The sequence below is a fragment of the Carassius gibelio genome, chromosome A2 (genome assembly GCF_023724105.1).
Source record: "Carassius gibelio isolate Cgi1373 ecotype wild population from Czech Republic chromosome A2, carGib1.2-hapl.c, whole genome shotgun sequence".
NCBI classification, from domain to species: Eukaryota; Metazoa; Chordata; class Actinopteri; order Cypriniformes; family Cyprinidae; genus Carassius; species Carassius gibelio.
In genome coordinates this window covers 22,313,408-22,326,509 of record NC_068372.1, presented here as the reverse complement: position 1 = coordinate 22,326,509, position 13,102 = coordinate 22,313,408, and the positions used below count along the sequence as shown (strand labels likewise).

The 13,102-nt window shown below is 35.7% G+C and overlaps 1 protein-coding gene across 4 annotated transcripts; it reads right to left on the bottom strand.

Annotated features, from left to right (window-relative positions):
* Window positions 1-606: 606 nt before the first annotated feature.
* Window positions 607-12,389, bottom strand: LOC128031464 (protein FAM163A). 4 transcript variants are annotated; one of them, XM_052619758.1, is made up of 5 exons: window positions 12,246-12,389; window positions 11,927-12,171; window positions 3,773-3,868; window positions 3,519-3,638; window positions 607-2,759 (listed from the first exon to the last, which is right to left on the bottom strand). In XM_052619758.1, the coding sequence occupies exons 4-5, from the start codon at window positions 3,609-3,611 to the stop codon at window positions 2,400-2,402; spliced, it is 453 nt and encodes a 150-aa protein (XP_052475718.1). In that variant the 5' UTR covers window positions 3,612-3,638; window positions 3,773-3,868; window positions 11,927-12,171; window positions 12,246-12,389; the 3' UTR covers window positions 607-2,399. The 4 variants fall into 4 exon arrangements, with proteins under 4 accessions (XP_052475718.1, XP_052475702.1, XP_052475727.1 ...); XM_052619742.1 differs by having other exon boundaries at window positions 11,927-12,389; XM_052619767.1 differs by lacking the exon at window positions 11,927-12,171.
* Window positions 12,390-13,102: the final 713 nt, after the last annotated feature.

Below are 13,102 nucleotides of genomic sequence, written 5' to 3'. Positions count from 1 at the left end.
TTTGCTTCTTTGTCTGAAATACAGAGATAATCTGTTGTGGTCATCAGCTTGAATAAAGCCAAGCTAATAAGGGAGAAAGAGAAGGGGCCAAAAGTGAGCAAAAGTGGGGGAGGGTGTTATTAGTAATTGAAAGAAGGGAGGAGAAGAGAGCAATAAAGACAAAGAGAAAATTGTCATGGTGTTCAAAGGTTCTTGTACTAGAGGAGGCGGCCACTTTTCAGACTTCAGGTTTCGTCATGATCCTGTGAAGCAAACAAACAAACAAACTCACAGCTCTCTACAGGGAATATTCACTGTGACGGGGGAGTGACTCTCACATCAGTCTGTTAAGTGTGCTGCTTGTTATAGCTGAAAAACAAGAGGAAAGCTTGATCATGCTGAGAGTGAAATTCTTTTACATATGCTGAACTGCAATGCAAATGAGATGCATGAAACAGCTATTTGTTTAAACAAGATCTTAAACTGGTCCTTCAAGTAGTTTGAAACAATACACGGAATGCAGTCGTGGCCCTGCTTGGCACTCCCAGATCGGACAAATATCAAAGTGAAAAAACAAGCTGCAAAGAGAAAACTGATTAGTGAAGGTTTTGTCAAAATGACATTAATGCTGTTTCCTCATGCAGTGGTTTTGTATACTATACTAAACTGTTTAAAAAAAAAAAAAAAGAAGAAATCATTAGTTTTATTAAGATTGCATACATTAAATTGATCAATAGGGATAGTAAAAACATTTATATTGTTTTTTTTTTGTTTTTATTTTACTATTTCACATAAATGTTTTTCTTTGGAACTTACTATTGATCAAATAATTCAAAAAAAAATTACTGAATCATGGCTCCCACTAAAATATAAAGCAGCATAACTGTTAGGAAATATTGTTGAGCATCAAACAAATCAAATCATTGTAATGATTTCTGAAGGATCATGTGACACAATGAAAACTGGAGTAAGGCTATTGAAAATTCTGATTTTCCACCATAAATCATATTTAAATGAAATATCTATATAGATATAGACTTGACAGGAAACATTCCAATCATTGAAATAATTTGATCTTTATGTACATGTTTTGGTACAGATGTGAAATGGCTTTTATTACTCTGATCACAATTGACCAATTTTATAAAAGTCTACAGGCATTTATAAATGCGTCCTTTATTTTCAAAAGCATTCTGTGAAATATGTAGACAACAAGCTACTCTTTTTTTTTCTTCAGTATTTTAAACCATAGACTGATATACTTCATATTTTTTCACATTTTCCCAAAATGTAAAATAGAAGTGCCATCCTGTGGTCTGTATTGTGAACCAGTTACCAAGAAAGAGTGCTTCAGACAGAGTGAACATAGACATCAGAGTGAACATTTCATAAACTATATGGCTAATGAAACAAATATGTGAGAAGATATAATTTACAAAAAACCTATGCAAAGACAAGGAAATAATATCATTCAAGTATCATTTCAACTGCCATAATACCATACAAAAAGGAACAAGATAAATAAATGCATTTGAATGTTTTCCAGTCATTTTCTCTCAGTGCCTCGAGAAGATTTTTGGAAGTGTTTTGTACAATTGAAGATTTCAGCAACTGCACTTTAAAAAGCTCTTATTAATCGTAGTATGTAGTGAATACGGACAAAGAAATGAGTGTGAATTCACAACTCAACTCCGACCTCAATCTTATTTCCTAATTCAACATCTGTCAACACATCTGTCTCTGTGCCATTGAGAATTGGAGTTAATATATAAACACATATATTCAAATATGAACTGATCAATATAATCATCATCAATTATTCATTTAACATTTTCCCAACAGATCAACACACGTGAAGACAATCACATTTTGGATAATTTCTCATCCTACAATAAGTTTTTCAAAGACAAAGGCTCAGTATATCAGGGATATTTAGATAAAGCTGAATGTTATGCTCTTTCCAACAAAGATACTTTTTAAAAAAAGCTATTGAAATTTGTGTGTAATGTTTGCCTTTTATGTCACGATAAACAACAAAATACTTGAGATGAGCCTAAAAAAGCTTCCTTGGGCTGCTCTATTTCGATTTTCTAGCTATAATATATCCTTTATCTGACTTTTCCATATAAATAAAATACCCAATTTAACGTTTAAGACTTAAAAAGGCCAAAAACGCCACAAACAATTAATGTCATATAACACACAGCCCTCAAAGCACGAAGAGGGAGGGATGTGTAAGAAAGAGGTAAACAGGTAAAACAAAAGATGGAAGACTAAAGATGGCCATAGACCTGTGTGGAAGAATAACATGGCATCCCGTAGGTCATTTTGACCATCGGCGCATGGAGATGTAACGGTCCCAATTGCTCTGGTCCACAGATGTGACTCTGTCGCTGGGTCCATCTCCAGGTCTGTGAGGGTCAGACGTCAGTGCTGATGGCTCGTGTATTGGTGTAAAAATCTGGGGTACTGCGATGACTCAGCACGGGGCCGTACATGGCAGCCAGACCAAGGGCAGTGGCACCATGGTTCTCGTAGTGAGTGGGCATGTAGGACAGGCGTTCACCGCCGTTCCGCATCTCATCCGTGCCACGGAGGTAGTAGGGTGAGCAAGTCGGGCAGTAGCTGTGAGCTGGAGTGGGGTCGTATGGCAGTGAGAGAGGTGTGACGGCCGGCCCATCCACTCCCGGAGCACTGCATGTGTTGCAGGCGAACTGTGGCTGAGGATCTCCGACTGAGCCCGCCTCCCCTTCTGACTCATTCCTCTTACAGCAGTAATACTAGGATAGAGGGATGATTTGATATACAGAGGAAACTAGATTAGGCATTGGGCCGTCAATGTAGATCTTCCTCAAATTGTTGAGTCACACGCTGAACTTATTTTAGCACAGAACACGGAATGATTCTGCAATGGATTTTTAGTTATTCCAATAATAGAGCATATTTCACTGTTGTGCTTACATAAGTTAAAAAGTTTAAAAATAAAAATAAAAACCTATTTTAACTTTTGCTTTTGTTCCCCATTCAGCTGTCTTTCAAACAAAAAAAGGTTGTTCTGTGTGAATGGCTCCTAATTCGACATTCAGGAATTTTCCTTGGGCTTTTAAAATAGTGAATAGTAAGTAGTAAAATGTGGTTTGAGGTTAGCACTACTTAAAGAGACGTTCACATTTCAAATTAGAATTTTTTAACAATATTTAAACGTAAAAACAAACAAACAAACAATGGAAACCCATATCTCAAAAACACTTATTCTCTGCTGGGTTGTGGGACTACAAACTTTACAGCTCACACATATTAGATGCTGTTTAAACAAAATGCATTTTTGCATATGCCCTATTTGACCACTGGGTCTTTTGCAACCTCTAGCTCATGACATAGCATTCTTAAAGCTCTAAAATGTTTTTAGAAATGTAGTTACAAGAAGTAATTTTTTTTTTGAAAAATGCATCTCTAGACCTTCTGTGTTTAAAATGCAAAAACATGTTCTGTGTGAATGGCTCCTTAGCCCTCCAATGAAATGTAAATGCAATGCTCACCTGGAGTCTACAGTAACAAAGCACTGCAATGATACACAGGAGTATCACTGTTGCGAGAATTCCTCCGGTTATGACAACAGTTCCAGCTGTCATCCGACCAGATCTCCATCAAATCAAACCCTGAGAAAAAAAAGAGAGGGAGTCAATTGTCTTACTGAAACTCCATTTCTGTACAACAGACAGATACCGAAAACAGTAACTTCAGTTGAACGATATGTGTCAACATCTGTGTATGGATTGCATTCAGCACTTACATTAGAAGAGAGCAGAGAGGACGACAGGCCACAGAGAGTATTTATTCTTCTCCTGATGCACTGCTCATGGGTTGCAGACACTAAACTGCACAGTTTCTGGATATCAAAGAAGAAGTGAAATGTGATGTGAATGATAGATTTGTATGACCTTCTATTTCCGCAATAGTATAACAGCCACAATAGCCATTATGTCCAGAAGGAGGCAGTACAATATAAGATCTGCATGGAATCACAGCTATACACATTACATTTTTAACATTTATTCAACTAAGAATAATGTGTTAATAGGTTTGTGATATCTACAAAGATTATGAGCACAAGTTAAGCATGGCAAAATTCTTCACATATCTTGATATTGTACCAAGATCATAATTCAAAGCCATAAACAAGTAGTTTGAATCAAAGGTAACCAAAGCCAATGTCAGGAAATGGAAAGAAGAGACAGCAAACATGGTGGAAAACCTAAAAACCTGAATAGAACATTATACTGGCTTTAAGGCAAGAAGTACTTTACCAATGAGAAACAAGTAAACTTAGAAGCAACATTGCCACAGAGCACCTTATGTTAAGATATAATTGAAACAAAATTAACTAGTAAAAAAAATCAATGTCCACTTAAATGCAGAACCCAGACCTATCTAGTTCAAAATCAGGGATGTTATCTCATCCATCACAAGACCTCTTCCTGTCAATTTTCTCAGGGTAAAAGCACTAAATTATATACAGGAATGGTGGAATGCTAATGCTGTTAAAAGCAATGTGCCATCTATTCTCCCTGGATTGTGGCCAAGCAATGTGTTCCTGTCCCCTGTGCTGCTTGCCAGCAGTTAAACTCTAAGAAAGTACGGCTGTGGGATTTTTTTGTGGACTGCTGGAGGTTAAACTGACTGTTTTGACAATTACATACAGTTGTTGAATTGTAGAGAGTTTGTTTTCATCCAAGTATTTTCTTGTGCTAAATTTGGAGCGATAATATGAAACCACATCAAAATGATGGGATTTCTGCACACAATACCAAAGTATACTCACTTGGTCACCATCTTGGCAACAACCCAATGCAGCTTTTCTCTGTTATTTTCTATTTTCTACTAGAACGAGGAAAAGTCGTAATGCTTACGTAAGGCATAAATGCTGTTAATGAAAAAAAAAAGTCCCTGACACAAATCGATTATAAGAGCTAGCCTACTCATCAAAAGAATTTGACATTAAATTATTTTAGTTTTACGTGTATATTATCTTAAAGCCTCAACTAAGAAAAATTGTCTAATGTAGAAAACAATTGGACTAACAACAAGACAAATACTGCAATGTTCTGTATGGAAAAAATAAACAGAACTTCACATCTCTAGTAAGAATAGCATGCTACTCTGAACTCAGCCCCGTGAAGATTTTACCAATAAGGTAGTCTTTTACCCAAAAGCTAGATGGGACTCCCTTTCTTACAGCCACCTTGTAGTGTCTATTTTTTCTTATACACAATATATCTCTGACCATGCATACTTCATAACCGTATTACAGATAAAACCACACTGCAGTGCACCCTGAAGCCAAAAAGAAAAAATGAGAACCATTAAATTAAGCTGTGCTTAAAATTGTTCCTTAAGACCCTGGAGAGATTTTTTTCTAAATGGATAGTCACTTATTCACAGTGAAAAGTAAAAGACACCACTGGGCTCAATGAACACTTTGATAATAGAACTACCATACTGTTCATTTGGCTGATTACATTCCAGTGTTTTTGAATTTAGCTCAGACTCACAAGCTGATGATGGCTTCCCCATCCCACAAACATGTTCATTCAGTCGATGTTTGAGAGATTGTTTGTTGTATATTTTTATTTGTTTATTCATGAAACGTGCATAATAACATGAGATGACCATCCCATGTATATTATGTAGGTATGTGAGGAGATGTTGACCGAGATGTGCTGCAAAGGGAAGTGTAACCCAGCGCAGGCCTTGTCAGCAAGCTCATTTATCACCTGGCTTACTCTATTACACCAATGAGTCTGCAGATCAATAGACAGATGCTCGTATATCTCCGTTGCCATGGTACCTAGGGCTGCTGACCCACTTCTCCCCAAATACCCCAACAACACCCCTCACTTTCGTCCATTCTCTTGCTCCTTTTCTTTTATTCTGTTTCCCCCTTGATTTCTAGTTACCACTATATTTTAGTGCATCACCAGCACACGTCAGCCATCTTCACATTGTGAAAGCAGCACAGAAGCCACATATGAAGCTGCACATGAAAATGAAAATGTGTTTTGGTCATTATTCCAGTCTCCAGTGTCACATGATTCTTCAGAAATCATTCTATTATGCTGATTTGGTCCTCAAGAAACATTTCTGATTATTATCATTGTTGAAAAAACATTGTGCTTCTTAATATTTTTGACACACTGATTCAGGATTCTATGATGAAAAATTCAAAAGATCAGTATTATATGAAATTTTTTGTAACATTAAAAATGTCTCTTCAGTCACTTACATACTGAATAAAAGTATTTAGTTCTTTCAAGCTAAATATTACTGACCCAAACTTTTATAATATAATATAATATAATATAAAATAATATACGTTGTATTTTTTTAAGGGAACACACTTCCCCTCAGTGCTCTGGTAGAGTGTGGCATCTGTCCTCCCTGCCTTTGCTCCAGAACAGTTATGGACTTTTTATCTGGCAGCTCTATTTGTCCTCATATCTGTCTGACCGCAGCAGGCAGAATATAGCTTTGGGGTTCGACATGTTTATGACACAAATATGCCTACAATGTGAAAAGTAAAATCAAATCACATCAATCATGACAGAAAAACAACACTGAACTTAATGTAGCATCTAGAAGTCACATTAATGTATCCAAACAGAGGCTGTCGTATAACCACATGTTAGCAAAACTCCAAGATGTTCAAAACTCTTCAAGAGTGCTCCTATGAAACAGGAAGTCACAGGAAAAGCGCAAAAAAGCACACACAAATAAAACAATAAACACAAAAAACACTAATAAGATTGCGCCTGAGCTTAGCAAAGCTAATGCTAGAACGGATACCATGCTAAAAAGAAGTATGAAACAGTATGAAATTCCATGCTAGTCCAGGCTGGTTTATTCAATGCCTTTTAGTACGAGTCTTATTGGTTAAGATAGTTAAGAAGCCTGGTGGGAAAATTAGCATTCCATGCTAGGCACCAACATCCAAAACAACTTACAGTATGCTGGTGAGCAACTACGGTGGTCTTTTCAGCAGCAATGCTGTTTTCCCAGTTTAAATAACCTCATATATCACTACTTAAAGTGGGTTACAGACAGTTCATGTCACTAAGCAAGCTAAACAGGACAAAATAAAAGTCCTATGGTTAAGAAAATGTTAAATATTAATGACTAGTGCTGAACGAACCCGTTTGATAAGTTCTGACGTGTTGAAATCTGTGTGACTATTAAACAGCTAATTTCCCTCAATAATCTCAATATCCTTTCTTATGATTTCACCAGCTTTGCAACAAAACAAGCACAGCAGTGTGGTGCTAATAGAAAACATCTTGCAAAGAACTGAGATTGCACTCTGTGTGGACAGACCAGTCCAAGCTTTCATTTACTCTAATTGCAGTTCTAGCCTTTATAACATCCACTTAAACCACTGGGTTTAATAAGAGAAGAAGAAGAGAGACGGAAATCAAATCCCATTCATCATAAATTTTCTCATAATCCTTATTCGTTGTGGAGAATTCTCTTACAGTGGGCTGGTTTCTTAAAGGATTTATAAAGATCATGTTTGGTTTCAGAGTAAAGTAGAATTTAATTGAAAGTCAAATGTTTTATATTTGTGTATTTTTCTTATCGCAGGTCACTGTGGTGTTTTTCTTTTTTCTTCTTCTTCTTTTTTAATTATGGATTGTTTTCAGACTTTTAGACCAGAACAGGAAACAGATTAATAATAATAGTCCTTATATATATCTTTGTGGGATAACTCTTCAAAGTCTTATTGTATTTTTCAGTTTTTGTTTTCCAAGACATCAAATTTAAAATAAAAATTGACAGAAAACACAACATTTGAGAGTTTTAAATGATACAAATGAAACCACCAAACCTATAATGTAGCTTTAGTTTTAGCCTCCCTCTCCAGCTGGGCCTGTATATGCCAGCGGGTCTCTGTTTCCTGATTTATGGATGGCCAGCGTGCACATCCCGCCCCAAGGACAAATCAAGAGACAGCTTCAGATGTCAGGCTATAAAGCAGCTGCTGACTGGGTTCTTATTCAGCAATTGCCCCTACCCCACTTAATTCACTGGCATTTATTTAAAGCACAAAGAGGGACCATGAAAAAATTGTGGAGAGATTTAAAAAGAAAAGAAAAATTATGGACAAGAGGCTCATGGTTTAGGGGATTAGATACAACCTGTGCACAAATGCTATAAACTACAGACTAACTATAGAGACTAAAGACTAAATGAGACTAAATACTATAAACGAAATATTTAATAAAACAAGAATAAAAATAAACAGAATATTTTGTTTATATATATATATTATATATATATGTTTTTATTACATAAATATTTGTCATGTTCAGAGATCACACATTTTTATAAATAATAGCAAGACATATAGTTTTAAGAAACAGTTGTAGATTTAGCAGTATTGTGGCAACAAAGTTGTATTAATATTTAAAAAAAAAAGTTTTATATCAAACTGAATTTTTTTTATACTGTATGAAGCAGAATTTTTCCTAGCAATAGTTAATGTAAAAAATGCATAATATATTTGCTTGAAATGCTCACATATAAAAGCTTGATTGTTTGTATCACTGTAAAATGTAAACTATATTATCACCCATCTCAAATATGATAAATGTGACTAAGCCATGCCCACATGGAAAAAACCTATATAAACATATATGTTTCAAAACAGGTTTTGATATAGGTTTTTAATATATGTGACATATATAAAATTTGCCGTTTTCCTATATTATATGTACATATATGTACATATATGCACACATATATATGTGCATACATATACCTATATAGGTACATATGCACGTATATATGCACCTATATGTTCACCTATAATAGTAAAATTAAATCCATAGCTGCTAGGCAACATAAACAAAAGTCCAAAATGTAGAAATGTACATTATTTATTTACTCAAGATCAATCAAATAGTACAAAACCAAAAATATAGTACAAGAACAAAAATAAGACAAATTTTTTTTTTTTTTTCAAATGAGATATGAGCTATAAAATGACCAGATCCTGCCATTAGCTATATAGAAGACATATGTATGTATAGGGCTTATATGTGGATATGAAGAAGCAATACAAGAGACCTATGTTTCCTGTATATGCACATATATGCACCTCAATTTTGCCTATATGTGGCATCTATACACATATGTGCAGCATATATGTGCATATACACTGCATATAGGTTTCATATATGCGCATATATCCACATATAGGTTCTTTCCATGTAGAGCATAAAGATATTAATATATAAACATTAACATCATGAAAAGTGCTATACAAATAAATTTGTTCCGACTAGTAGACAACAATTTCAGGTCTAGAGATCAGTCATGTAAAACAAATTGTAAAATAAATTGTTCCCACATTTCAGTCATGAGCACTGCTAAAAACTCCAAACCAGGCTACAGTACATTAGGTGCCATACTAATGTGTCCATTCAGGAGAAAGTGAACTTTTGAAATCACTGTTTACACAGCACAAGTCATTCAAAGTGCAAATGCCAATGCAATGAAGCATGCACATGTCCAACTAAGCAGTAAGTATTAAAGCTCTCTCTTTGGATAGCTCAAGCAATACTGAGCGGATGACTCAGTGCTCTGTTCACTCATATACACAATGTAATTTGTTTTTGATGTGTGCTATACATAAGTCAGCGACAAACAGAAACTGCTGCAATCACAATGCTGAGAGGCTTCTCTTGACACAGCTTGTCGGCCTGATCTATGATGTCACTTATAACAACGCTGTGGGGAGATAGTAAGGTGAACGTCCTTCTTCATTATTAAAATGAATCTCTCCTCCACAGCCGCGAGAGCCAGTTCTCGCTCTGTGAAATGGAGAAGCAGGAGCTCAGATCATTTTTGAATGAATCCCTTCTCCTCATATATCCACTCTTAAATAATGGCCTGAATATTTCGTTGAGGTAGCCTCTTACTTTGCACTTGAAATCATGGCAAGCCTGCAATTTTAAAGTCGTCCTTTTTCAATTATTCAAATATCATTCCTGTAACAATATTTTTCCATCACCGGGCCATTTAGCCAGGTAGTGAAGGACGGATTTTCCACCCCATTCTCTTCAAAAAGCACTCATCTCTGCTGTGTGAGAGAATATATTTATGTTGAAATCTGGGGCAGCTGCATGGATTTAAAAAATGAACAGAGAGAAGAGGAATATCATCATTCATTTTTCTTGGTCTAAGAGTATAAATGCAACCCTATCCATTTATATCTTAAAGATAATGATTATTTAAATATTAAAGTTGTTCCTAACTGGTTACAAGGCAAATGATTAAATTTAAGGTTCTGCCACTAAAAAAAAAAAAAAAAACATCTTAACAGGTCCTGTTAAAAGAATGGCTCACCCAAAAATTCAACTTCAGGCCATCCAAAATGTAGATGAGTTTGTTTCTTCATTAAAACAGATTTGGAGAACATTACATCACTTGCTCACCAATTAATTATCTGCATTAAATGGGTACCATCACAATGAGAGTTCAAATGAATGATAAATACATCACAATAATCCACAAGTAATTCACATGACTCCACAGTCCATCTATTAACGTATTGTGAAAAGCTGTGTTTGTAATAATCAAATCCATCATCATTTCATACTTCAAACAATTGCTTCATACTACTATATGAATCCCCTATCCATAATGCTTTCTCCAGTGAAAAAGTAAACTTGTCTGAATCAGGAGTGAAATAAGCAAGTGTAAACAATCCAAACTGTTATCAAATATATCAAAGGATTTTAATGTTAGAGGACACCAGAGTATTGAATTTTCACTCTAGCAAGTGTTAATATGTATACTCATATTTTGGCCAAATGTTAAAATGCCTTGATGGATTTGTTTCTTACAAACATGCAGTTTTTCCACTTCATAAGCTATTAATTAGGTTTTTTCAATCTGTTCCGATAAAGAAGCAATCTCATCTTCATCATGGATGGCTTGAGGGTGAGTAAATCTTCAGCAAATTTTCATATGTGGGTTAATTATTCTTCTAAATACTACAGTAAATGGCTAACAATCTTCTACCATTTCCCCTTTTAACCATAGTATAGTATTACGTCATGTTCATGTACACGTGTCATCATCCTTTAGCTTTCAACTGCATTTCTTGCCACAGACAAGAATTGTTTTCAGAAAAGCCCTTGATGGGATCTCTCTTGTCAAGGAGACTCACAGTGAGGCTTTAAAACCTTCAGACTGCATGGTTTACCATAGCTTGACTCAAACAAACATGCTCCCTCAAGCAGTACATCTGCCAAGTGCACACTGCTGGAGAGCTTGCCATGTTAATCCAGCAAAACAAACAGTTGAAAAGCAGCTCCAAACACACCAGGCCCCCTTGGCAGATAGAGCACCACTGGCCTAGAAATCATGTATCTACTAAAACAGCATCTGTGTATCTGTCATGTCTCCTAGAAACAGACAACATATGCTTTCCCCCTGTGGAAAACATGACTTTTTCACCAAAGGCAAACATATGACTACTATCCTGCTTAAACATCACAAAAATGTCATCCATCTCTCTATCTATACATCTATATGTCTATCTAATTCATACACATTGATCTTCAATGCAAAAAAAAAAAAAAACATAATAGCCTACAAGATACAAAAATATATTTGGAGATGGTGGATTCCATATTTTAGGATTCTCCCACCTTCATTGTGTCCTGTGGTTCTGTATAGTGATCCCACTTTCATGGCTGTTGCATGCTTGCATACTACAAAATGTGTAACATTTTTTTTATTCATGCAGACAAAGAGCATGCACCAAGATCCACAACCTGACACATTTTGAATTGGCACTTCATCACTTACATTACACTTCAAAATCCAAATCAATCAATTTCAGCACAAGTGCATGTCTACTCATATGGAAGGACATCTCAGTTACCTTAAAACCTGTCTGTCCTGTCCTCCTTCCAGAATGTTTATAATGCAGTGTGCAGGGTATTATTCCAAATGACTGATGCTTGTCAGTAGTGAACACTACTGAATCCGTTCATCTGGGAAATGCTCGTGTGAGGCTTTGCTTCGTTAGCAGAAATGCAGCGTCTTCTGCACAGCAGGCTTTTATTATTTGTCTGAATGGATGGCTGTCACATCATCATTTGTTGCGGCGTTAATTCCGTAGAATTCCTGGGAACAGCCGCGTGTATTCTGTGAGAGACAATATAACACATCCGAGCTCGCAAATAAATGAGTTGCATTACCCAGATTGCGAATCAGAGACCGGTATGTAGTGTGCAGGCTGTGAAGAGCGCCGACGGTCCCTCAGGAGGATGCAACAGCCTGCGAGGAGATGATGCTGCGCGCGCGGAAAGGGTCAGGAAATGAACCCACACCTTTACAGACGTTAAGCTAGAGCAAAGCGTCAGCCTGCGAGCGTGCGTCATGTTTCACATGACCACTGTCCAGAGAATAGCCTCCACCGTAGAAAGAACACGACACTTGGCTTTATCTTTTAGAAACGTGCTTGGTGAGTTATGATAGTCAGGTAATTAGGAAATATAAATACAATTTTAATTTAAAAATAATCTATTGGTTACATAAAAGTAAAATAGACTGCAAATCCACTGCACCCATCTACAGTATCTATCCCAAAACTAGATAAAAACAAATAAAACAACAACAATATATCCAAGCCAAATTAAACACTTTATATAAATGGTATATTAAGAAGTAGACTTAAACATGATTTTTTTTTTTTTTAATGTATCAGTGTTGTTGCAAGAAACTGGCAGATAAATCTTCAAAATGTAGCTACTTTTAAAAACCACTTATTTAAAACAGACCATGCTGGTCTACTGATATTTTATTGCAAATTTCATATTGCATGATTGGACCAAATGAAACTTGAATTTAATATTCAACTAAGATCATAGATTTTAATAATAAAAAAATCAAATAAAAATTGAGTGAACTTTCCATTTAAATATCCCAATTTCTCAATTTGTTTTAGGCAACATGCAAAGTTAATGAAAATACATTGTGTGTACAAACGTTCCAGTATGTGGGAAGATTAATGAGGTTTGACTTAAATGAAGACACAAGCATGCACCTACGCAAA

Bases quoted from the DNA above. Each gene is read 5' to 3' on its own strand.
- LOC128031464 (XM_052619742.1), bottom strand. From the start codon at position 3,611: ATGACAGCTGGAACTGTTGTCATAACCGGAGGAATTCTCGCAACAGTG. The intron at 2,760-3,518 runs GTGAGCATTGCA...CCTCTATCCTAG, and splicing joins TTTGTTACTGTAGACTCCAG to TATTACTGCTGTAAGAGGAA.